Here is a 25,584-nt window from a genome sequence, read left to right as displayed (position 1 = left end):
AGTTGTGTTTTTATTATATTGTTTACGTTTCCATCTTGCTCAGGAGGTAGGAATACTGGGGTGACGTCTGCGTAAATGTGTTTGATGTGTTGGCGGCTGCTACTCTCTCTCCATCACCGCTCTAATCTACTGGGAAGCCCAAATGTTCCCAAACTGGAGATTTAAAGGATGATGGCGACTCCTGGTTTAACGACCACGGCATCGCACAAAACTAGTTTCGGCCTGTAGTAGTGATTACAACGTGCACATAGGCTCTAGTTTTCTTTTAGGAATAGCCTGAACTGTTGTTGTTTTTTTTTAGCTCAGATTTACAAAAGATGTCTATAATGCAGTGTAGGCCTAGTATTTTCTAAATATATTTTGTATTTATTAATGTGGGTTCACAGTGCAGACCAAACCGAGGTCCCTGTACCTTTACACACACACACACACACACACACACACACACACACACACACACACACACACACACACAGTGACAGAGGTTGGCTGTCTTGCCAGTTAGATTAAAAGGTTCTGGGACCCAACTGTTATATTTACAGACTCTCTGGAGGGTGGCAATCAATCTACTTCTTCCTGTCCTCCTCATCTATTGCTATCCCACTCCTCTCCCCTCCCTCTCTCCATCCCCCTGTCTTCCTATCCTCGAGGTTTTGAGATTTATGATCTCACAACTCCTATCTGACCCAGTTCATCTTTCAGAGTCTGACTTTCTCTCTCTCTCTCTCTCTCTCTCTCTCCCTCTATGTCTCTGTCTCTGTCTCTGTCTTTCTCTGTTGCTGTCTCTGTGTGTGTGTGTTCTTTATCTCAGTCCCAGTTGGACATGTCAGTGTGCTCATCCAGTCTGACTAACCACCTCTCTACAGCAGAGACTTAAAAACTGCAGACCTCACTAGAACTTAACGCACCCCAGACCCAAACAGAACTATAACACAACCTAACATATCACACCTTAAGTATTATCACCTAACTAGGTCTCTCTCTTGGGGAAGAGGCTCAAACATCAGGCCACTTTGTGGTAAATATATAGAAATTAATAATGTACTGTCATCTCCAACCTGCCCTGAACTGTCTCTGGACCTTTCTCTGACAGACTGTACCATAACACAGAGTTATGTGTCTCAGTGTAACCTAGCAACAAAATAGACTTCCCTATGGACACCCACTCTACTCTGTCACTCGTCTACAGGTTGTGCGGGTCACCTGAGCCACAGGACTAATGTAAACTCTGTGTATGTTTCAGGTGTCTGGTATCGTGGGCAGGGCGGATGTCTTGGCCTGCATGCTGTTCCTCCTGGCCTTTCTCTCCTATATTAGGTGAGAAACCCTCTCTCTCTCTGTCACTACTATGGAGGGCGGATTGTGTGGAGTTTTATTTACACTGGGTGGCATTTTCTCTTTACTTAATAGCATCCCCCCTTTCTCTCTCTCTCTCTCTCTCTCTCTCTCTCTCTCTCTCTCTCTCTCTCCAGGAGTGTGGGTGTGTGTGATTCTGCAAACTGTCTACCCTCCACTGTGTCTGTGTGGGTGCTGGGTGCCAGTCTGCTGCTGGGCACCTGTGCCATGCTGGTCAAGGAGACGGGCATCACCGTCTTCGGGGTGTGTGTGTTCTACGATGCCCTGGTGCTCTGCCGCAAGCCCCTCCTCTTGTAAGTCTGTGTGTGTGTGTGTGTGTGTGTGTGTCGGGAATAGAACAATAAAGCAAGTAACACTATATTTCCTGCAAAAGCAACAACACTGTACTGTAACTTAGCAACAGAACAGTGTCTTAAAGCTATAGGAGTCAACATTGAAGTCACCACTAACTATTTAGCAGGCAGCTTTAGTCCAGAGCAACAGAGAGAGAAAAAAACAAAGCCACAAGTAAGTAGCAGCAGTAGCGCTATACACCATTCATCAGCCCACAGTAGGGGTTAGTGGTGCACTCATTCACTATCAGACCAGTACAGCTGTTGTAATACTACAACAATACTGAAGGCTATTACAGAGGCTTAGCAGTGAGTCTCTATGAGAGGCCTGTAGTCCAGGACTGTCAGTCAGCGGCAGCACATACACACACACACACACACACACACACACACACACACACACACACACACACACACACACACACACACACAGTTTGAGCGCTCCACTGATATATTAAGAGGTTATATCAGATTAGCATGTCCATCCAGGGGAAGACATAAACAAGAGACACAGGACATGGCTTAGGGAGAGACAATGCCAAGAGTAGATTTCTGGCAGGACGGCGTGTGATGAGCAAACACAAAGAAAAACATCCAACTACTAAGGGGCACATTTACACACAGAGACACACATGAATAGTGACGTACACACACACATACACAGACACACACTCTCACAGACACACTCAAGTCCCACAGCCACACGGCTCAATGACAGATGCCTGGGGCAGTTACCCTAACACAACCCCCTAACACACACACAAACGTCCCCCCTCACTGTTAAGTCCTTTAATGTGTTAGAGGCCAGCCCACTGAACACAGGCTAATTCCAGCACATTCCAACACTTAATGGGGTGGAGGCCCCCCAAAACATCTGGACCTGGCTTAGGCAGGGTGGACTACACACACACACACACACACACACACACACACACACACACACACACACAAGCTGACAATGGTCTTCTTAGGCAATCAAGCCATCTTCACACACATACACACACCCGAACAGCTGTGTTGGCCTGCTGCCCGGCCTGGCTGTGTGTTTACATGGCACAGTAACATGCCTCTGTGTCTCCAGCCAGAAAACACACACAAACTGCACACACAACTTCAATTCCCTCCACCCACCAGGGAACGCCCAGAGTTATATCCACAATCAGGCACCGTGCCTGGGCCACAACCCCGATCTCTGCTCCCTGTCCTCAGCCACCAAAACCGCTCCTGGGCCTCAGTCCTCTCTCCATCCCCTCTTTCATGTGTGGAGTTCCATACCTCTAACCACCACCACTAGGCACTGCAGTCTTGAGTCCTACCCCAAACCAAGCACTGACGCTGGGCTTGAACTCTCTCACCCCCCCAAGACTATCATCAACACTAGTAGCATCTGCTACTCACCACACACCAACCTCACCACCATCTCTATGGTGTGGCTATGACATCACAGCACAACATGATGGAGATGGAAGGAGGGAGGGATGAATTGGTGTGAGGGGAGGGAGAGGGTGAGAGACAGATGTGAAAGAATAATGGTTGTGTTTGTTTGTGTGTGTGTGTGTGTGTTTGTGTAATCCTTTGCAGTATGTTAAAGCCTCAAATACAATCCCAGAGCCCTATCAGTGTCTCAACTAGTGGTGACAAGAATGCTCTCTGATGGATGGCGTGTGTGTTAGTGCAGTAGATGGAATCTCTCATTTGACCACACGCACAGCATATTTCTTCTCTGAAGGCCTACAGTATCTGCCACGGGGCCTGCGGTTTGGGAGACCTCAGACTGTGTGTGTGTGAGTGAGTGAAGCTGTGATCTGTGAATGAACCCAGCAGAAAGGGACCGACCAGAAAAGAGCTGTATGTGTCTGCTGTGAGCTCCACAGGCCCTGTTGCAGGGAGAGACCGAGACTATGTTTACGGATGTGTTTCACTGTGCGTATTCACTGAATACGCACTGTTTTCCGGCTTCTCGCCTCACTGTACTGTCTTTGATACTGGTGCCAGGGAACAGGAAATGCGGATCATCTCCGGAATTCAGCGAGGAAGATCCGATAGCATTTCAAGCCAGACCCCCGCTTTTCCTCTCTCCTTCGCTCTATCTTTCTGTCCCTCTCACTCTCCTGTCCATTTTCGCTCTCTTCTCCGGTCGCCCTTTGTTCTGGACTGTCAACATGCATTAGATATGCGTTGGAGATAGGTTAGTGATATGTTGGGGGTGCGTTAGAGCTCTCCCCACGCCTGTCCTGTGCCGGGCTCTTTGATACGCTGGGAAGATTTAATAGATGCTGATTTAATTTGGGCCTTAATTAAACACCAACAGCTGTTCATGTATCTACAGGCTGGACTAACTGATAGAACTGGGGGAGGGAGTGGGGGGAAAATAGAGGGAGAGAGAGAGAGGGAAGGAATTAAGGAGGGAGAGAAAGACGGAGATAGTATGTGAGCCTGTGTGTGCACTGTGTGTGTGTGTGTGTGTGTGTGTGTGTGTGTGCTCTGTGTGTGTGTGTGTGTGTGCACTCTGTCTCCTCTCTGTAATGAGAGCCCTTGGGCCACAGCTCTCTTGCCTGTTTGGAGACCTGTCTGTGATAAGCAGGGTATGTGAACGATGTTGAGCGGTGGGAAATCCCGCTCATCGCTCACGGAGCGTTGCTCGCTCACCGCTCCTAGTCCTTTCCAACCTTGCTGCTAAAAACCGGTCTGTGCTCACAGGGGGGAAAGACTGACGCCACAAATTCGCTCCATTCATTAAAATCACAATTTAAACAACGCCTATCTATTTTTGTGACTGCTTGGACCTTGGATTTGGTTTTGAAGTATTGAAACCAAACCATATGATTGGAATGAAAAGTAGGCTATTTTGATAAACATGAAAAGGTGAATGTCATCATTTCAAATAGGCTACATGTCATATTAAACCGCATATAACACTCTAAATAGATCAGGAGCCAGACAGGGAGCCTAAGAAGGAACGAAGAGGAATGATTCAGGCTGTATTATTTCAATTATTTCAAGGCTATAGCCTACAAAGAAATACATTGTGAAACATTTGCAAGTGCGACACAATACGCTGGTAGGGACATAAAGCGTTTCCCAATTTAAACAACATTTTGTGGTATTAAATCATTAAATCCAAATTTAAATGAAAAATGTTTTATTAGGCTCAGTGCCTTTTTGAATTCATTTTTAGAAACACGAGTTTAACCAGTTTGTGGCTTCAGGCTCATGTGATGGTCAGGCCAGTAGTAGAGAGCATCCTCTCCGCCCTCGCAGAGCCACTGGAGATGCTAAACACCCTTTTGGGCACTCTTGCCAAGCTGGGTGGAGATAGAGTTATTTATAGAAATGCCTATAGGTAGGCCAAAAAGGTTTTTAGGACAAATAAACCAATCAAAACAGAAAGCTCCTGGAAAGGGGGCATATGCCAGGCCTATTGGGCCAAAATAAATGATGGCCTATTGTATAGATAATCGAACAAAAATGAACAAAACTTTTAAGAGATCAGATTTTTAGTTTGTAAATACTTTGCACTTAATTAGCTACTCACCTCGTTCCTTTCTTTTAGCATGCGCACGTAGTAAGTACACCATCGTGCTTTCAGGATAGGTGTCTTTTCAGATTAGACAATGATTCTTTAGTTGTGGACATTACATCGCCGCAATCCCTCTCTTGCTCGTGGTCCTCATCTTTGTAAATCACCTTGATTTAGCACCTGTGTGTTTTATCAGTTTCTTTATGGAAATATTTAGCGAACTCCATGACAGTAGTTAAAGCAAGGGGCCATAGCAGCACACAAGTAAACTACAAATGCATGCTGGGCCAGGCATGCCCTGAGCTCATGAAGTGAGCGCTACTGGAGCGAAATTGAAGCAGGCGAGAAGGCTCCAACCTTTTTGTAATCTCACTCCGCACTCCAGTCAAATTGGGGACTCTTCGCTTCGCTCCAGTTCCGTTCGCATACTCTGGTGATAAGCGGTCCGGAACTGGGATTTTAAACAATCCAACATGACAATGGGAGGAGAGAAAGACTGAGGGATGAGAGAAAGAAAGAAAGAAAGGGAGCATGCGACAGAGAGGAGGCACGGAGAGTGACGGAAAAAGAGTGAGTGAGAAGAAAGGCAGAGCGAGTGAGTGAGATAGTGACAGAGGGAATAGAGAGAGAAAGATGAAGAGAGCAAAATAATGTCAGAGTGATCGCCATCACGTCTTTCTCCGGTGTATCTGGCCCGGTGGGGTGTGAGGGCCTGTTTTTAGATGGACGATTGCCCTGCATTGTCATTCAAATATTCAACCCCCCCCCACACACACACACACACACAGGCCAGAGGCTTGAACACTAATTGGGAGATTGTTTTGTAAATGCCTCATCAAAAAGATGTCTGGTGATTTTTGTTGGGGTGAGCTTTTTCTCTCCTGCCTAATTTGTTTGGCACCCGTTTATCGCCGGCCCACACAACTGGAGAGCAGCCAATCAGATGGGAGAACAGATGTTTTAACCCTGTCTGGGTTGAGAGCACAGTATTTCACACTACAGTTACAGTACTTTTATCACACTGCTCGTATTCCAAGCATCCTTATGTACTGTGTAGGCCTTGCGAAAGTGCCCTGCATATGGAAATACAGAGAACTCCTCTTACAGGGATCACATCCGTGCAGGAGGATTTAATCACTATAAGTAGTTGACCACTATATCCACATTCACTATAAGCAGAGTCTACTATATACAGAGAGTGTACTACATGGTTAATACGGTGCCATTTGAAACACAGCCGTAGACATTGTTTATGGGACGTGTCTCTGCCCTGTGAGTTAGCCCTCCTCCAGCTCCATTAGGTCTGTGTTAGCTCTGCCTGATAATGTCATCTCTCCTCCAGGCATGTTTACAGACGGGCTAGGAGATATGAGGGGCCCATCACACTGGGTTATGTGTTTCTGACTGGGGCCCTCTGCTTTAAAAATATTCAGACAGAGAGAGCTCGGGTCCAGAGGGGGTTTGTGACGGAGGAGTGTGTGTGTGTGTGTGTGTTGTACGGTATGAGTGAAAGCATATGGCTGACCAGAGAGTTCAACTCTGAGTAGATCTCTCCATAAACCTGCATACCTACACAACTTAATGCAAGTTTGTGTGTGCCCGTGTGTATCTGCTGTTTTTATGATAGAGTGTGTTCAATTTGGGGCTTTGTCCCTCATTCTTCAGGGGAGGTTCACAACTGTCAGTTGTGTTTCTTGTTAGGATCTCTTTCCGTAGGTGTTCTGCTCCCCCTGCCTTGCTTGTACTTCTGGTAATTAGACCTCTAATTGACATTGGAACTCACACGATTTCTATTGTGACACATTTTCTCTCCACTCACAGGAGTCTTTGTAGTCGGTGCATGTGGCACAATGTTCCTAAGGGATTTTGTTGGTGTGTTTTTATGTGTGTTAAAAAAAAAAGTTTGTTTAAAAAGTTGATGGAAATGGTAATGAGACAGAGTATAAAATAAGTCCCTGAAGTGTGTGTGTGTCCTTGTGTAAATGTGTGTTGGAGATATGTATTTTGATGTTTCATTGAGTTCTTTTGAGATGAAATACTTTGAAGATTCTATTTACTCAGATAGAACCCTTTGAAACTTCTAGAACGTGAAGAAGCCTCTGAAGAGAGTCTGTCTGTCCCCATGAAATGGAGCACTGGAGATAGCGTTAGTGAGTGTGCGCGCCCTGCTGGGTAGCTTACATACAACATTATCGTCCACATTGCAAATGTACGGTCCCCTTACTAGACGTCCAACAACGTTTCTAAAATTCTCGGACGGCGTCGGGCCGTGCAGCAGGGCCGAATCTTCCAGGAAGTCATCACACGAAGTCTCTCGGACATTCGGTTTCCGTTTTAATAAATGTTCAAATTTGGATCATTTTTCCACTGTCCCGGTAAATCCCACAAGAGGGCGAGTGGAATCATATTGCAAATGAACAAAACATCACCAATCACGATATGGTCTTATCTCCTAAACGGAAAAGTCTTCGAAGACGAAACTTGGTGAGCATAGGTTTAGCATAATGGGCAGTTGGCCCCGAACGAGATGGTGCCCAGGCCTCAACGTTTTTTGAGTTATTTTCTGGGATTAAAGGTCAAAAATGAAAATAGAGCAATCATTTTTTCGCTTCACGTCAAAGTAAATGAAACTACGGTGTCAATAAAAAAAGAACCAGCCATTTATCTATCGTAATTTAAGAGAAATCGTACAATGTTAAATTGGTGATCTTCAAACATTTTTTAAACTTTGTTTTAAGTTACAGATCCAGTTGCAGCGTGTTCAGACGAATCTTTTTGAATTGTGTTTCCGAGCAATGCGAGATTTCTGTGATTTTCTGAAACAACACGCACTCATTCAACCCTCTGTAAATAAGTCAGTTCTTAACATAAAGACCTAACTCAATATTCTATAAGTGCCTACCCAAAGGAGGATATGTGTTCACTTTCAGATTCCTGTGTAAACCGGAAGTGCCTTAAAATGGTGTCATAGGTGCTGTTTGGAAGGGTTAAAAAGGTCTGATCTTTTCAAAACTTCATGTGTTATTAGGCAACCCTCATGAACTGTAAATCAGTCATTTCTCACAACAGATGTCAAAGAAAAGCTCTCTCTCTCTCTCACACACACACACACACACACACACACACACACACACACACACACACACACACACACACACACACACACACACACCCACCCACACACAGCAAGGATGGAGTGACAAAGTGCGGTGCTTAAAGACACTCAGAGCCTGCAATGGCATTATCATAGTCTCTCGGCTGAGCCGAGTTCAACGAGATGCCCCGCAAGACCGTAGCTTCCTCTGTCTGAGCTCAGCGACCATGAAAAAACTAGGCCCATAATGAAGCCTGGCCCTAAATTGCAGGTGCTTTTGGGTGACAGCGGGAGAACAGTTAGGGTTAGAAGCACAATTAGCACAACTCCCGATCTGTGCAAGCCTAACCTTGACCATGTGGCATTAACCCTTAACAGTTAAAAGAAGGTGTTTACATCAAACAGTTTTCAATGACTTCTCTCCCCATAGGAATACATTGCCTGCACCCCTAAGTTCAACCTGAAGTGTATGTGGGTTATGAATGTCTTATGAACCTGTCTTCGATGACAATCCATCAGGCCACTATGAGGTCTACCTGTGTTGATTCTAAGCTTTCTAAGCGTTAAAATCACCCTAAAAGTGTTTTTCCATACCCAACCAGCAGTTTGTGATAAATAGTGCATTCAACCCTGTGTAAACACTTAAAACTCAGGATTCTGTAAAAGCATACCCCAATCAGGATATGTGTTTATTTATAGCTTCCTGTGCCAACCAAAAGTGCCTTAAATGGTGTCACCCCGTTCGAAGGGTTAAAAAGGTCAGATCTTTTCAAAACTACATGTGTGATTAGGCAACCCCCACGAACTGTAAATCAGTCATGTCTCCCATAAAATTTCCAAGAAAAAAATCACACACAGACAGCTAGGACAGAGGGACACAGTGTGGTGCGTAGAGACAGACAGAGCCTGCATTAGTTACCTTTGTTCGAACTATTAAAGAACTGTCAGATCTAGAGTTCTGAAACGTTCTAAATCTGTTCTAGAGCTCAGGCCGGTAGTGCGTGGTGAGATATGTGGCTCTAGAAGGTTCTCGGACCGAGAAACAGCCTCGTACATTTGCAATAACTTCCATTAATTTTGACATCACGAAAATGACAACATTTAGAAATGTCCCAGAGTCGCAAGACTAGGTGCATTTCAACCGCCTCGGCCCATAGAGACAGACCCTCACGTTTCTGTCCGATAGCTCATTCAAGAACCCCGTAGCAAGGCATGGAAAAAGGGGGATTTTCAGCACCAATTAAGGTCTTGCCCGGGCACCGAATGACCTATCGAGCCAAAACTTGGGATTCGGGGTCGCCTTAGCTAGGCCTACACATACTGTCTGAACTGGACCCGCAGCTAGAACGTAACTACGTGTTTTACGTTTTTATTATGGTTTGAACAGAAGGCGCTGTGAATTTTGGGCCTACTCTGAAATATGTGATAGTTGGCTTCTAAACGAGTTGGGAAAAGTGGGTGTGGTGTCAGTTTGTATCAGTTTAGTGTCAGAATGATATCTAATTGACTGATGGATGGTGACTTGCTGGCTGACTTTTGTCCATTTGCAATATGTTTAAACAGTGAGGTACCATCACCAAAATGACATTCTGAAATCAACACCAACGAGCGATGGAGAGGAACCAGAAACACTGCCCGGCCATCCTGAGTTCATCGGGCCAGTCAATTTCGCATTTCTGCAGTATTTTTGAGCATGACAAATCCGTGATGGTAAATGCCCATTGAAACATTTTGCAAATGCACAGCCAAGGCAGCAGCTACTCTTCCTGGGTCCAAACACATTAAAACACTTACATTACATATACAACTAAAGACAGTACATCATATAACATTATTACATCACTACATACTGTGCATTCTGAAAGTATTTAGACCCCTTGACTTTCTCCACATTTTGTTACGTTACAGCCTTATTCTAAAATTGATTATATAGTTTTTTTCACTCGTCAATCTACACACAATACCCAATATTGACAAAGCAAAAACAGTTTGTTTTTTAAAACATTTTTGCTAATATGTTTTTTTAACAAATACATTTACATAAGTATTCAGACCTTTTACTCAGTACTTTGTTGAAGCACCTTTGGCAGCGATTACAGCCTCAAGTCTTCTTGGTTATAACGATACAAGCTTGGCACACCTGTATTTGGGGAGTTTCTCCCACTCTTCTCTGCAGATCCACTCAAGTTTTGTCAGGTTGGATGGGGAGCATTGCTGCACAGATATTTTCAGGTGTCTCCAGAGATGTTCGATCGGGTTCAAGTCCGGGCTCTGGCTGGGCCACTCGAGGACATTCAGAGACTTGTCTCAAAGCCATTCCTGTGTTGACTTGGCTGTGTGCTTAGGGATGTTGTCCTGTTAGACTGGGGTGACGGTTGACCTTCCAAGGTCCTGAGCTCTCTGGAGCAGGTTTTCATCAAGGATCTCTCTGTACGTTGCTCCGTTCATCTTTGCCTGGATCCAGATTATTCTCTGAGTCCCTGCCGCTGAAAAACATCCCCACACCATGATGCTGCCACCACCATGCTTCACCGTAGGGATTGTGCCAGGTTTCCTCCAGACGTGATGTTTGGCATTCAAGCCAAAGAGTTCAATCTTGGTTTCATCAGACCAGAGAATCTTGTTTCTCATGGTCCGAGAGTCTTTAGGTGCCTTTTGACAATCTCAAAGTGGGCTGTCAAGTGCCTTTTACTGAGGAGTGGCTTCCGTCTGGCCACTCTACCCTAAAGACCTGATTGGTGGAGTGCTGCAGTGATGGTTGTCCTTCTGGAAGGTTCTGCCGTCTCCACAGAGGAACTCTAGAGCTCTGTCGGAGTGACCATCGGGTTCTAGATCACCTCCCTGACAAAGGCCCTTCTCCTCCTATTGCTCAGTTTGGCCGGGCGGCCAGCTCTACGAAGAGTCTTGGCGGTTCCAAACTTCTTCCATTTAAGAATGATGGAGGCCACTGTGTTCTTGGGGATCTTCAATGCTGCCAAAGTGTTTTTGTACCCTTCCCCAGATCTGTGCCTCGACACAATCCTGTTTCAGAGCTCTATGGACAATTCCTTCTACCTCATGGCTTGGTTTTTGCTCTAACATGCACTTACAGCTGTGGAATCTTATATAGACAGGTGTGTGCCTTTCCAAATCATGTCCAATCAATTGAATTTACCACAGGTGGACTCCAATTAAGTTGCAGAAACTTCTCAAGGATGATCAATGGAAACAGGATGCGCCTGAGCCCAATTTCGAGTCTCATAGCAAAGGGTCTGTATACTTATTTAAATAAGGTATTTCTATTTAAAATTTGTAATAAATTTGCAAACATTTATAAAAACCTGTTTTTGCTTTGTAGCTATGGGTATTATGTGTAGATTGCTGAGGATATTTTCTATTTTTATCAATTTTAGAATAAGGCTGTAACATAACAAAATGTGGAAAAGTCCAGGGGTCTGACTACTTCCTGAAGGCACTGTATCTACAATACTCCCATACAACAATGTCACAATGTATTCGTATGCGTGTGTCTGTACCTTGTGTGTGTCTCTTCACAGTCCCCGTTGTCCCATAATGTGTATTTCTGTGTATTACATCTGATTCTACTGCTTGCATCAGTCATGGCTCTATGTCGTACTGTGCGTCTCCCATAGATTGTTCTGGACTTGGGGACTGTGAAGAGACCTCTGGTGACATGCCTTGTGGGGTATGCATGTGTGTCTGAGCTGTGTGCCTCCCATAGTCTGTTCTGGACTTGGGGATTGTGAAGAGACCTCTGGTGGCATGCCTTGTGGGGTATGCATGTGTGTCTGAGCTGTGTCTCCCATAGTCTGTTCTGGACTTGGGGATTGTGAAGAGACCTCTGGTGGCATGCCTTGTGGGGTATGCATGTGTGTCTGAGCTGTGTGCTAGTAGTTTAAACAGACAGCTCGGTGCATTCAGCTTGTCAACACCTCTTACAAAAACAAGTAGTGATGAGAAATTGACATGCTTATCATTAACGTTAGCTCTCATGGTGTACTTTTAAGAGCCAGCCTTAAAATATACAGGGGGTATGGGTACCGAGTCAATGTGCGGGGGTACAGGTTAGTCGAGGTAAAGTGACTGTGCATAGATAATAAACAGCGAGTAGCAGCAGTGTAAAAACAAAGGAGGGTGTGGGGGTGTCAATATAACTAGTCCGGATGACCATTTGATGAATTGTCCACGAGTCTTATGACTTAGGGGTAGAAGCTGTTTAGAAGCCTTTTGGTCCTAGAATTGTCGTGCATTAGCAGAGAGAACAGTCTATGACTTGGTGCCTCTGACACCGCCTAGTGTATATACAGTTGATGTCGGAAGTTTACATACAGCTTAGCCAAATAAACTCAGTTTTTCACAATTCCTGACATTTAATCCTAGTAAAAATTCCCTGTCTTAGGTCAGTTAGGATCACCACTTTATTTTAAGAATGTGAAATGTCAGAATAATAGTAGAGAGAATTATTTATTTATTTCAGCTTTTATTTTTTTCATCACATTCCCAGTGGGTCAGAATTTTACAAACACTCAATTAGTATTTGGTAGCATTGCCTTTAAATTGTTTAACTTTTGGGGTAGCCTTCCACAAGCTTCCCACAACAAGTTGGGTGAATTATGGCCCATTCCTCCTGACAGAGCTGGTGTAACTGTAGGTTTGTAGGCCTCCTGGCACACACACTTTTTCAGTTCTGCCTACACATTTCCTATAGGATTGAGGTCAGGGCTTTGTGATGGCCACTCCACTACCTTGACTGTTGTCCTTAAGCCATTTTGCCACAACTTTGGACGTATGCTTGGGGTCATTGTCCATTTGGAAGACCCATTTGTGACCAAGCTTTAACTTCCTGACTGATGTTTTGAGATGTTGCTTCAATATATCCACATAATTGTTCTCCCTTATCATGCCATCTATTTTGTGAAGTGCACCAGTCCCTCCTGCAGCAAAGCACCCCCACAACATGATGCTGCCACAACCATGCTTCACGGTTGGGGTGGTGTTCTTCGGCAAGCCTCCCCCTTTTTCCTCCAAACATAACGATGGTCATTATGGCCAAATAGTTATATTTTGTTTCATCCGACCAGGGGACATTTCTCCAAATAGTACAATCTTCTGTCCCCATGTGCCGTGGCAAACTATAGTCTGTCTTTTTTATGGCGGTTTTGGAGCAGTGGCTTCTTCCTTGCTGAGTGGCCTTTCAGGTTATGTCGATATAGGACTCGTTTTACCGTGGATATAGATACTTTTGTACCTGTTTTCTCCAGCATCTTCACAAGGTCCTTTGCTGTTGTTCGGTGATTGATGTGCACTTTTCGCACCAAAGTACCTTCATCTCTAAGAGACAGAACGTGTCTCCTTCCTGAGCGGTATGACGGCTGTGTGATCCCATGGTGTTTCTACTTGCATACTATTGTTTGTACAGATGAACGTGGTACCTTTGGGCGTTTTGAAATTGCTCCCAAGGATGAACCAGACTTGTGGAGGGCTGCAATTTTTTTCCGAGGTCTTGGATGATTTCTTTTGATTTTCCCATGATGTCAAGCAAAGAGGCACTGGGTTTGAAGGTAGGCCTTGAAATTCGTTTACGAGCATCAGAGCCGGTGTAGTAGGATTCAATCTTAGTCCTGTACTGACGCTTTGCCTGTTTCATGGTTCGTCCGAGGGCAGAGCGGGATTTCTTATAAGCTTCCGGGTTAGAGTCCCACTCTTTTAGAAGCGGTAGCTCTAGCCTTTAGCTCGGTGCAGATGTTGCCTGTAATCCATGGCTTCTGGTTGGGGTATGTACATACGGTCACTGTGGGGACGACGTCGTCATTGCACGAATTGATGAAGTCAGTGACTGAGGTGGTATACTCCTCATTGCCATTGGATGAATCGCGGAACATATTCCAGTCTGTGCTAGTAAAACAGTCATGTAGTGTAGCATCTGCGTCATCTGACCACTTCCGTATTGAGACTTCTTTAATTTTAGACATTGCGCACCAGCTGTTATTGACAAATAGACACACACCCCCACCCCTCGTCTTACCAGACGTTTTGACATTTGACACATTCGGGGAAAGCATTGTAACAGCTGGTCAAAATAAAACCGTACTCTAAACCCTCTCTATTATCATATTGATCTATGCACAGTGATACAACACCCACTTCATCTTTAGTGTCCATGCCTCCACAGCCTTTTGCCAATACATTGTTGAACATAGAAATTAAATATGTAGATTCTGCAGTGTTGAAAGAAGACATGGCGTATGTTTAAGGAACATCTTTATTAGCAGTAAAGAAAGCTTGTTTTTTCATAATTAAACATTTTAAAGGCAACACATTTATTTTTCAGGCATTGCCATCAATTCTTGCGAACCCTTCTTACAGATTAGAGGAGAGCGAGAGAGAGTAGAGAGAGAACATTGGACTGTGAGGAAGAATTAGCTTTCACTCTCAAATGTCAGCTTTTGCGTTAAATGGGTTTAATCAAAGCAATGTGTAGAGTACATTTGGTACTTTTTCATTTTGAATACGAACATTTATTCATACAGATCAAATACAATTCTGATTCTAAGATTCCAATGACAAAATACAAATAATGTGTAATGAACCTTAACTAAATAAACTGATTTGTAAATGTAGAAATGCAATCTGTTATGAAAAAATAGTTCCCGTTCCAACAATACATTTCAGAGTTGTTAATCAGGCTGTGTGATTGACAGGAGAGATGATCAGAGGGGCAGAGTTTTCACCACCATCATTACTACAGGGACAGAAGTATGGATAGAGTTTCTCTGTGAAGGTGCAGCCAGTGAAAGAGTAGATATGAGACCTGGCCTCCACATCATAAAAAGAGACCTGACCCTCTTCATAATCCACAAACACCCCCAATTTATGGGGCTTCTCTCTCAGGGAGAGGGGAACACCAGGGCCAGCTAGAGCCTTGTACTCTCCATTCCTCAGCCGTACAGTCCAGTATCCATTATTAGGTGTCAGTGGGATATTATTATTCTTCCTGTTGATAGACTCTCTGGCCACTCCTAAATCCCACTTAGTCTTCCCTTTGACAGTCACCTCATAATAAAATCTCCACGAGGAGAATATTTCTTTCCCAAGGACATCACCGTAATTATTAAACCTTTTTGGATTGTGAGGAACATTCTGTTTTGTGTCTCCATATTTCACTTGTTTTCCACCCTCAGACAGGATGAGGTAGGAATGTGCTGTATCAGGGTCCAGAGTCACGTCCACTGTATACTGCTGAATCCTCTTCAACTCAGCGTCACACAACTTCTTCACTTCACTCATAATGGTCTCCTCCACTTGAGACGCAGCTCTCCTCACAGTCCCCACACACAGATCACCGTGAACACTGATCTCAGACCAGTCTCTGGTGTCTGGAGGGGTGCAGAGGGATGGAAAGCTCTGGGGGAGGTGCAGGTGGTCCTCAGTGTGTGAGAGCTGCTCCAGCTCAGTGCGTCTCCTCTTTAGCTCAGTGACTTCCTGCTCCAGCTCTTTAATGAGCCCTTCAGCCTGTCTTTCTACTGCTCTCTGCTTCTCCCCAATCACCTCAATGAGCTCAGCCTGACTTCTCTCAATGGAGCGAACCAGAGCAGTGAAGACCTGTTCACTGTCTGATATCTCTCGCTCTGACTCTCTCTTGCTGAGATCTACTGAGTGTTTGATCTCTTGAACCTTCTTCAGTCTCTCCTGGATCATCTTCTGCACTTCTGCCTCAGTCTTCCTAAGCTGAGCCTTCCTCTCTCCACGCTCTTCCTCTAGAGGGACACTCTCATGAGTCATGTGGTCTGCTTTCAAGCAGAAGACACAAAGAGACATCTGGTCACTTCTACAGAACAGCTCTAGAGGTCTGTCATGCTTTTTACACATTGTGTCTTCCAGGTTCTCCACAGGGTCAATTAGCTTGTGCCTCTTTAAGGCTTGGGATATCTGATGAGGCTCCAGGTGAGTCTCACAGTAAGAGGCCAGACACACCAGACAGGACTTCAGGGCCTTGAGCTTTGTCCCAGTGCAGACATCACAGGACACTTCTCCTGGTAGGTCAGGGTGGAGGCCTTGGTTGCTGTTAGATTCCCTAACACTCTTTCTGAACTGCACAGCCATCTCAGAAATGAACGTATTGATGAACAGATCTGGTCTCGTATCAAATGTATTTTTACATATGGGACACTGGCACAGGTCACTGGTATCCCAGTACTTTGTGATACAGGCCTTGCAGAAGTTGTGTCCACATGAAGTAGAGACGGGCTCAGTGAACACATCCAGACAGATAGAACACAGGAACTGCTCTTCAGACAGGAGACTGCTGGAGGTGGCCATATCTAGACAAGAGACCAAAGGTGAAACCATAAAGCATTTACTGGAATTCTTATGGGATTGATATTAACATACTGGAGATAAAGAAACTGGATCATATTTAAACACGGTCGAGTTTAGGTTGACTTGTCCATGTTTATCTGTCTACTCACCTGTGTTTATGTGAGTGTGGATGCTGTCTCTGTTCTTTCCATTTGTGGGGTCAAATTAGGCCTAAAAGCTTGTTTTTTAGAAATATTTATAAAGTGTTCGAGAGAGTTTGTTCCCGTACACAATATACTGTACGTCTCACCACTTTAGTTTCAGTTCAGTAAAGTGAAGTTGAAGTGCTCCTCCCCCCCGGATTCTGCTCTGCAGCGTTTCTCTTCCTGGAACAGTATTAACCCTTTACACGGCTGAACTCTCCCAAGTTCTCTTCCACACTTAGACCAAAAGAGCAATCATTCGGACTGCTTGAAATCGACAGCAATCTACATTTACAGGTCAATTTAGTCCGTGTAATTGTTCAGCCATAAACGATGTAGTGATAACAAACGTTCTTGTTACGTTATTTTACCATCTTAAGTCAACCAAGACATAGTGACCTCCGAGAGGACAGTTAAAACAGGGCAGGTTTTCATCATTTTCACCGGTCTAGATAGTAAATGATGTGATCACCAAAGTGCTTTTTGTGTTATTTTCACTGGTGTGTGTTTTTTTTGTCTCCTAAAGAGCAATTCAAAGTTTGAGACAGTTTGTTCTGCTGTTAAACATATAGCTCCCTCATTAAGATTCCCTGAAAAGTATAATTACATTACTCAGCTCCTTCCTGTGCAATAGTGCTGTGTGATGTATCTTTCTTTTTACTGCGCCATAAGGTTAAACATGATCTTTCACTGTTTCAATTGTTCTTATCCACCGTCATTGCTTTGACCTCTACTAAAGTGTTTTAGTCCACATGGAGATGAGCTCTAGATAGACTGTTATTGACGATAATGCGGTGTTCAGTTCCTGCCTCGGCCTCTTCTCTGTTCCAGACGTGCACCCCAACTCTCTCTACATGACTAACGGACATTCATTCTGTGGAAGGGATCTCCTCTTCCTCTTTTCCATTCAGCACAGAAGATCTGTGATCATAACAGTATATACACTGGGATGCATCATCCACTTAAGATTTGGAGTGTATGTGGCCCATTGTCTTCAGCCTATGGAATGTCGAACATAGAAACATATGGACATCAGAATAATCAAAGTTATGCAACGACATAACTGGGTTTTTTTCAGGTTCATATCCTTTTGAAAGTTTTCCTTTTCAGTAAATACAATCATTTATTTGCCAGGTTAAGACAGAAATCAGCGTGTCAAATGTTCTATTTGATTGTAAGATTTCAGAGGACAGTAGTTTAAATACTAATCATACCGGTACTGAGTCAATGTGTGGGTGTACAGGTTAGTCGAGGTAATTTATACATGTAGGTAGGGGTAAAGTGACTGCATAGGTAATAAACAGCGAGTAGCAGCAGTGTAAAAGCAAAGAGGGAGGGGGGGGGGTCAATGTAAATATCTCTCTTTCTGAGATCTGCTGAGTGTTTGATCTCTTGAACCTTCTTCAGTCTCTCCTGGATCATCTTCTGCACTTCTGCCTCAGTCTTCCTAAGCTGAGCCTTCCTCTCTCCATACTCTTCCTCTAGAGGGACACTGTCATGTGGCCTGTGCAGAACTGACACACACACACACACATCTGGTCAGTCCTACAGAACAGCTCTAGAGGTCTGTCGTGCTTCTTACACATCCTGTCTTCCAGGTTCTCCACAGGGTTGATCAACTTGTGTCTCTTTAAGGCTGAGACTCTCTGAGGCACCAGGTGAGTCTCGCCGTAAGAGGTCTGACACACCAGACAGGACTTCAGGGCCTCTTCCCAGTGCAGATGTCACAGGACACTTCCCAGGTTTGGCAGAGAACTCATTTTTACCTCTGATTTAAATCTTTAAATGTTCTACAACCACTCAACATTGTGTTGACACGACGCTCAGGTCTTCTGTAGAATTACTCCTTACACAGGTCAGTGGCATCCCAATACCCACTGATACAGGCGTTGCGGAAGTTGTGTCCACAGGAAGTGGTGACCGGCTCAGTAAGCACATGTAGACAGACAGAGAACAGGAACGGCTCTTCAGACAGGCGACTGCTGGAGGTGTCACCGTATCTAGAACAGAGACCAGAGGTGAAACAATAAGGCATTTACTGGAGTCAGTACCCTGTGGTACTGCTTTTCATAGTTTCCAGTTGAGAGGTTTTTTTCTGATGGGGTATATTTGGGATCATACATATGGGATCAATCTTGATAAGTCATTTCTTTACATGGCATATAAATGAGTCATTTTTACCAAAGATAATTTAACCCAAATACTGTAGCTACTCTAAATTTAAGAAGACAAGAGAATGCATAAAACACGATCTCTCTACTCACCTCTTTGTGGCTATATTCTTTGTTCCTTCTGTCAGTATTATTAAAAGTTGATCGAGTTTAGCGTTTTAAGAGATTTCCAAAGAGATTGAGATAGTATGCTCCCGTGCACAATGTACTGTATGTCTCAGTTTCACAGAGTAAAATGATGTCTTTCTGCCTCACACAACATTGCTATGCACTTTGAAACAGTAAGCGGGATGGAGTTAACCCTTTATATGGATGAACTCTCTGTCCTTAGACACGTCAGAGACAAAAGTTAACTTTAAATTATAAGAATAGCTTGAAATCTGTTAAAACATGACATGTGCTTTTTTTTTTATAAGATAGATGATTTTTCTCCAGTGTTCAACTTGAAAGTTTTCCTTCAAAAGGTGCATTACCAGTCCTCCCTGTACGATATTGCTGTACCATTTCTACTTCACCGTGAGGTTTAAAGGGATTTTACTGTTTCTATTGAGCACAAGGTTGAAGTGTTTTCTGAAAGGGGTTCGGCAGAAATCTGCAATAGGATATACTTTATGCATTAGATCTGTCTATGAATTGTCATGGGGTTATTAGTTTGTTGTGTATTGTAAAAATGTCCCTTATCTCTTCTTCTATTCCCTCCCCTTCACTGTAAACGAAGTCAGTGTCTGTGTGTGGGTGACTGAATGTAAAGTGGATGGATAGGGACTGGTGGTGCCTGCTGAGTGATGGAGTTGCCATCTCTCGGTTACTCTATGGATATTAGATGACTGTGCCTGCCCAGCTGCTCACACAACAACACACCTGGACAGACAGGCAGAGATAGAGACCCCGCTCTCATCAAATCTTAATGACCTGGGGTGTGAGTGTGATTATGCCTTTTTGAGACAATGTTCTGTGACTCAGCACAATTGACTGTATCACACCCAGAGGAAAAGGGAGAGAGAAGAGATTTGTTTTCGTAGCTCAGCGGAGCATCTGCTCAATGTATCTTCTAGACGTTCCTAATTAGCAACTAGGGAGCCTATGTGTACATAGCTCTCAAAGATTCATGAGTATATCTCTCTCCCTCTGCCCTCCCCTCCCTCCGTAGCTTGCTATTCCTCTTCCTCTCTGCTCTTCCTTTCGATATCCTTTCTTAGAGGTGTACTTAAGCAATAAGGCCCGAGGAGGTGTGATATATGGCCAATATATACCACGGCTAAGGGCTGTTCTTAAGCACGATGCAACGCGGAGTGCCTGGACACAGCCCTTAGCCGTGGTATATTGGCCATATATCACAAACCCCCGAGGTGCCTTATTGCTATTATTAACTAGTTACCAACTTAATTAGAGCAGTAAAAAGACATGTTTTGTCATGTACCACGGTTGTCAGCCAATCAGCATTCAGGGCTCGAACCACCCAGTTTGTGGAGCTGAGATGTGTATTACTTCAGTGGTGAACATAATACTATAACACACATACACCTTTCAGTGTACCCAAACCAGACCCTGAGTGGCTTAGAGTTCTCTGGGCGGTGAGCTTTCATTTGTCATTGATGAGAGTTGATGGTTCACTCTGGCAGATAATTGAATTCTCATTTGGCCTCTTGTTTTAGAGAAAGCCTGGGTCCAAGTCAAATGAAGCCAGTAGGCTCATTTAAAAAACAATGAGGCCAAACAGAATTGACTAACACAACTGGCTCGGCCTCATTATCGACTGATTAGAACAGAGTGTGTGGCCTTACAGTAATGGCTTTTCTCCTGGTGTAGACATGCAGTAAACCACTAACTACCTCAACACGCCCTCGCTTTGCCGATCTCAGATTTGACTTGTAATCCTGCCGACGGCCTCAAGTTCAGTTGCTCAAACATTTTTCTCTGCTGCACAACCACACAGTGTACAGTAAGTTCAGTTATTGAGTGAGTGAACTTCAGTTTGTGCAATACAGGAGTGTTTGCATATATCGGATTTTGTAATGGTTTATCACATCCTCTGGGCCTCTACCTTTGGCTGATCTACAGTGCCTTCAGAAAGTATCCAGACCCCTTGACATTTCCCTCATTTTGTTATGTTACAGCCTGAATTTAAAATGGATTCATTGAGATTTTGTGTTACTGGGCTTACGCACATTTATGTCCCATAAATTCAAAGTGGAATTATGTTTTTGGAAATGGTTCCAAAATGAAAAACTGAAATGTCTTGAGTCAATCAGTATTCAATGTCACGTTTTATCAAGGTGGGTGGAATCAGGCGCGGAGAGCAGGTTTCAGATATTTGACCGTTTATTCTCCGGCGCACAAAAAACACGGTCAACCCAACACACAGGGTGAATAATCCAACACAGGATCAAAAATAGACCGGAGAATAAAACACAAGCACTACACCAAATGACATGAATACAAAAACAATCCCGCACAAAACAAGGGCGGGACAACCTACTACATATAAGGACGTTAATTAAACTAAAATACACACAGGTGAAACTAATAAGACAAAACCAATAGACAAACGAAAAAGGGATCGGTAGTGGCTAGTAGGACGGTGACGACGACCGCCGAGCACCGCCCGAACAGGAAGTCGTGACATTCAACCCTTTGTTATGGCCTATATAAGTTCAGGAGTGAAAATGTGTTTACAAAATCACATAATAAGTTGCATGGACTGTGTGCAAAAATAGTGTTTTAACATGATGTTTGAATGACTACCTCATCTCTGTACACCACACGTGCAATTATCTGTAAGGTCCCTCAGTCGAGCAGTGAATTTCAAACACAGATTCAACCACAAAGACCAGGGAGGCTCTTCCAATGCCTCGGAGAAAATGGCACCTATTGGTAGATGGGTAAAAAAAATAGACATTGAATGTACCTTTGAGAATGGTGTATTAATACACCCAGTTACTACAAAGATACAGGTGTCCTTCCTGACTCAGCCGGACAGGAAGGAAACCGCTCAGGCATTTCACCATGAGGCCAATGGGGACTTTAAAACAGTTACATAGTTTATTGGCTGTGATAGGAGAAAACCTGAGATGGATCAACAATTTTGCAGTTCGTTCCAGTCATTGGCAGCAGAGAACTGGAAGGAAAGGCGGCCAAAGGAGGAATTGGCTTTGGGGGTGACTAGTGAAATATACCTGCTGGAGCATGTGCTACGGGTGGGTGCTGCTATGGTGACCAGTGAGCTGAGATAAGGCGGGGCTTTACCTAGCAGAGACTTGTAGATGACCTGGAGCCAGTGGGTTTGGCGACGAGTATGAAGCGAGGGCCAGCCAACGAGAGCGTACAGGTCGCAGTGGTGGGTAGTATATGAGGCTTTAGTGACAAAACGGATGGCACTGTGATAGACTGCATCCAATTTGTTGAGTAGATGTTGTAGGCTATTTTGTAAGAGACATCGCCAAAGTCAAGGATTGGTAGGATGGTCAGTTTTACGAGGGTATGTTTGGCAGCATGAGGAAGGATGCTTTGTTGTGAAATAGGAAGCCGATTCTAGATTTAATTTTGAAATTGAGATGTTTCATGTGAGTCTGGAAGGAAAGTTTACAGGAGAGTCTAACCAGAAGGAGAGTCTAACCAGATACCTAGGTATTTGTAGTTGTCCACATATTCTGCCCGCCCAGTGATGCTGGACAGGCGGGCAGGTATGGGCAGTGATCGGTTGAAGAGCATGCATTTAGTTTTACTTGCATTTCAGAGCAGTTGGAGGCCACGGAAGGAGAGTTGTATGGCATTGAAGTTCATCTGGAGGTTAGTTAACACAGTGTCCAAAGAAGGGCCAGGGGTATACCGAATGGTGTCGTCTGCGTAGAGGTGGATCAAAGAATCACCAGCAGCAAGAGCGACATCATTGATTTATACAGAGAAGAGAGTCGGCCCAAGAACTGAACCCTGTGGCACCCCATAGAGACTGCCAGAGGTCCGGACAACAGGCCCCCCGATTTGACCCACTGAACTCTGTCTGAGAAGTAGTTGGTGAACCAGGCGAGGCAATCCTTTGAGAAACCAAGGCTGTTGAGTCTGCCAATAAGAATGTTGTGATTGACAGAGTCGAAAGCCTTGGCCAGGTCGATGAATACGGCTGCACAGTAATGTCTCTTATCGATAGCGGTTATGATATCGTTTAGGACCTTGAGTGTGGCTGAGGTGCACCCATGACCAGCTCTGAAACCAGATTGCATAGCGGAGAAAGTACGGTGGGATTCGAAATGGTCGGCAATCTATTTGTTAACTTGGCTTTCGAAGACTGTAGAAAGGCAGGGTAGAATAGATATAGGTCTGTAGCACTTTGGGTCTAGAGTGTCTCCCCCTTTGAAGAGGGGGGTGACTGCGACAGCTTTCCAATCTATGGGAATCTCAAACGATACGAAAGAGAGGTTGAACAGGCTAGTAATAGGAGTTGCAACAATTTCGGCAGATCATTTTAGAAGAGAGCATCCAGAATGTCTAGCCCGGCTGATTTGTAGGGGTCCAGATTTTGCAGCTCTTTCAGAACATCAGCTATCTGGATTTGGGTGAAGGAGGAGTGGGGGAGGCTTGGGCGAGTTGCTGTGGAGGGCTGTTTATCGGGGTAGGGGTAGCCAGGTGGAAAGCATGGCCAGCCGTAAAAAAAATGCTTATTGAAATTCTCAATTATAGTGGATTTACTGGTGGTGATAGTGTTTCCTATCCTCAGTGCAGTGGGCAGCTGGGAGGAGGTGCTCTTATTCTCCATGGACTTTACAGTGTCCCAGAACATTTTTGAGTTTGTGCTACAGGATGCAAATGTCTGTTTGAAAAAGCTTGCCTTTGCTTTCCTAACTGCCTTTGTATTTTTGTTCCTAACTTCCCTGAAAAGTTGCATATCACAGGGGCTATTCGATGCTAATGCAGAACGCCAGAGGATGATTTGTGCTGGTCAAGGGCAGTCAGGTCTGGAGAGAACCACGGGCTATATCTATTCCTGGTTCTACATTTTTTGAATTGGGCATGCTTATTTAAGATGATAAGGAAGGCACTTTTAAAGAATAACCAGGCATCCGATACCACTGGGATGAGGTCAATATCCTTCCAGAATACCCGGGCCAGGTCATTTTAGAAAGGCCTGCTCGCTGAAGTGTTTTAGGGAGCGTTTGACAGTGATCAGGGGTGGTCGTTTGACCCCAGACCCATTACGGTTGCAGGCAATGATGCAGTGATCGCTGAGATCTTGGTTGAAAACAGCAGAAGTGTATTTGGAGGGCAAGTTGGTTAGGATGATATCTATGAGGGTGCCCGTGTTTACGGATTTGGGGTTGTACCTGGTGGGTTCATTGATAATTTGTGTGAGATTGAGGGCATCAAGCTTAGATTGTAGGATGGCCGGGGTGTTAAGCATGTCACAGTTTAGGTCACCTAGCAGCACGAGCTCTGAAGATAGATGAGGGGCAATCAATTCACATATGGTGTCCAGGGCACAGCTGGGGGCAGAGGGTTGTCTATAGCAGGGGGCAACGGTGAGAGACTTGTTTCTGGAAAGATGGATTTTTAAAAGTAGAAGTTCGAATTGTATGCTTGTCATTGGCAAGGACTAGGGAGTTTAACAAAAAACTAAGAACAGGCTAAATCCTAGAGGAAAACCTGGTTCAGTCTGCTTTTCAACTGACACCGCAAGACAAAATCACCTTTTAGTACGACAATAACCTAAAATACAAGGCCAAATATACACTGGAGTTGCTTACCAAGACGACATTGAATGTTTCTGAGAGGCCTAGTTACAGTTTTGACTTTAAATTGGCTTGATAATCTATGGCAAGACTTGAAAATTGCTTGAAGAATAAAAAAATATTTTTTGCAAATATTGTACAATCCAGGTGTGCAAAGCTCTTCCAGACTTACTCAGAAAGACTCACAGCTGTAACATGTATTGACTCAGGGGTTTGAATACTTATGTAAATGAGATATTTCTGTGTTTCATTTTCAATTAATTTGCCCCCAAAAATTAACATCTATTTAATCAATTTTTAATTCTGGCTGTAACACAACAAAATGTGTAATAAATCAAGTGGTATCAATAATTTCTGAAGGCACTGTACTGATCCTATTGGCCAGGGTTGAGGCTCTGTAGCAGACCAGAATGCCTCTCTTTCATTCCTACACAGCTGATTGGCTCGTCTGTCCCAGGTGGGGGTGGGGGGGGTGGGGGGGTGTAGTGAGAGGGTTAGGGTTGAATCGTATATCTCGTTCCCATGCACAACTGTCGACTGGTACGAATAGTGTGTGCTTGGAAAGCTGAGCACCTGTGTTTTTGTGTGTGTAGCGAGTTGGGTGTACAGTGCATATACGAATGCTGAGCTTATAGATTCCCATGAGAACCTCTCCCATCCAACCTGACAGAGGTTGAGAGGATCTGCAGAGAAGAATGGGAGAAACTCCCCAAATACAGGTGTGCCAAGCTTGTAGCATTATATCCAAGAAGATTCAAGGCTGTAATCGCTGCCTGAAGGTGCTTCAACACATTACTGAGTAAAGGGTCTAAATATTTATGTAAATGTCATATTTTAGTTTAACATTTTTAATACATTTGCAAAAAAAAAAAAAAAAAACTTTCTTC

At 44.2% G+C, this 25,584-nt stretch overlaps 2 protein-coding genes across 2 annotated transcripts in view; one reads left to right on the top strand and one right to left on the bottom strand.

The window, feature by feature from the left end:
* Positions 1–25,584, top strand: part of LOC115133819 (protein O-mannosyl-transferase TMTC1-like) — a 75,267-nt gene that overhangs the window by 14,734 nt on the left and 34,949 nt on the right. Inside the window, exons 3-4 of the mRNA XM_065021129.1 lie at positions 1,244–1,317; positions 1,473–1,649. Coding sequence (XP_064877201.1) covers positions 1,244–1,317; positions 1,473–1,649 — 251 coding nt within the window. The remainder of the gene's footprint in view (positions 1–1,243; positions 1,318–1,472; positions 1,650–25,584) is intronic.
* Positions 14,547–16,935, bottom strand: LOC115133118 (E3 ubiquitin-protein ligase TRIM39-like). The gene is made up of 2 exons (XM_029666024.2): positions 16,771–16,935; positions 14,547–16,623 (listed from the first exon to the last, which is right to left on the bottom strand). Exon 2 carries the CDS (start codon positions 16,619–16,621, stop codon positions 14,984–14,986), a length of 1,638 nt encoding a protein of 545 aa, XP_029521884.1. The 5' UTR covers positions 16,622–16,623; positions 16,771–16,935; the 3' UTR covers positions 14,547–14,983.

Source organism: Oncorhynchus nerka, linkage group LG8 (genome assembly GCF_034236695.1).
Source record: "Oncorhynchus nerka isolate Pitt River linkage group LG8, Oner_Uvic_2.0, whole genome shotgun sequence".
In the NCBI taxonomy this organism is placed as follows: Eukaryota; Metazoa; Chordata; class Actinopteri; order Salmoniformes; family Salmonidae; genus Oncorhynchus; species Oncorhynchus nerka.
The sequence above is the reverse complement of the archived record's forward strand: the minus strand, read 5'-3'. Positions and strand labels throughout refer to the sequence as shown.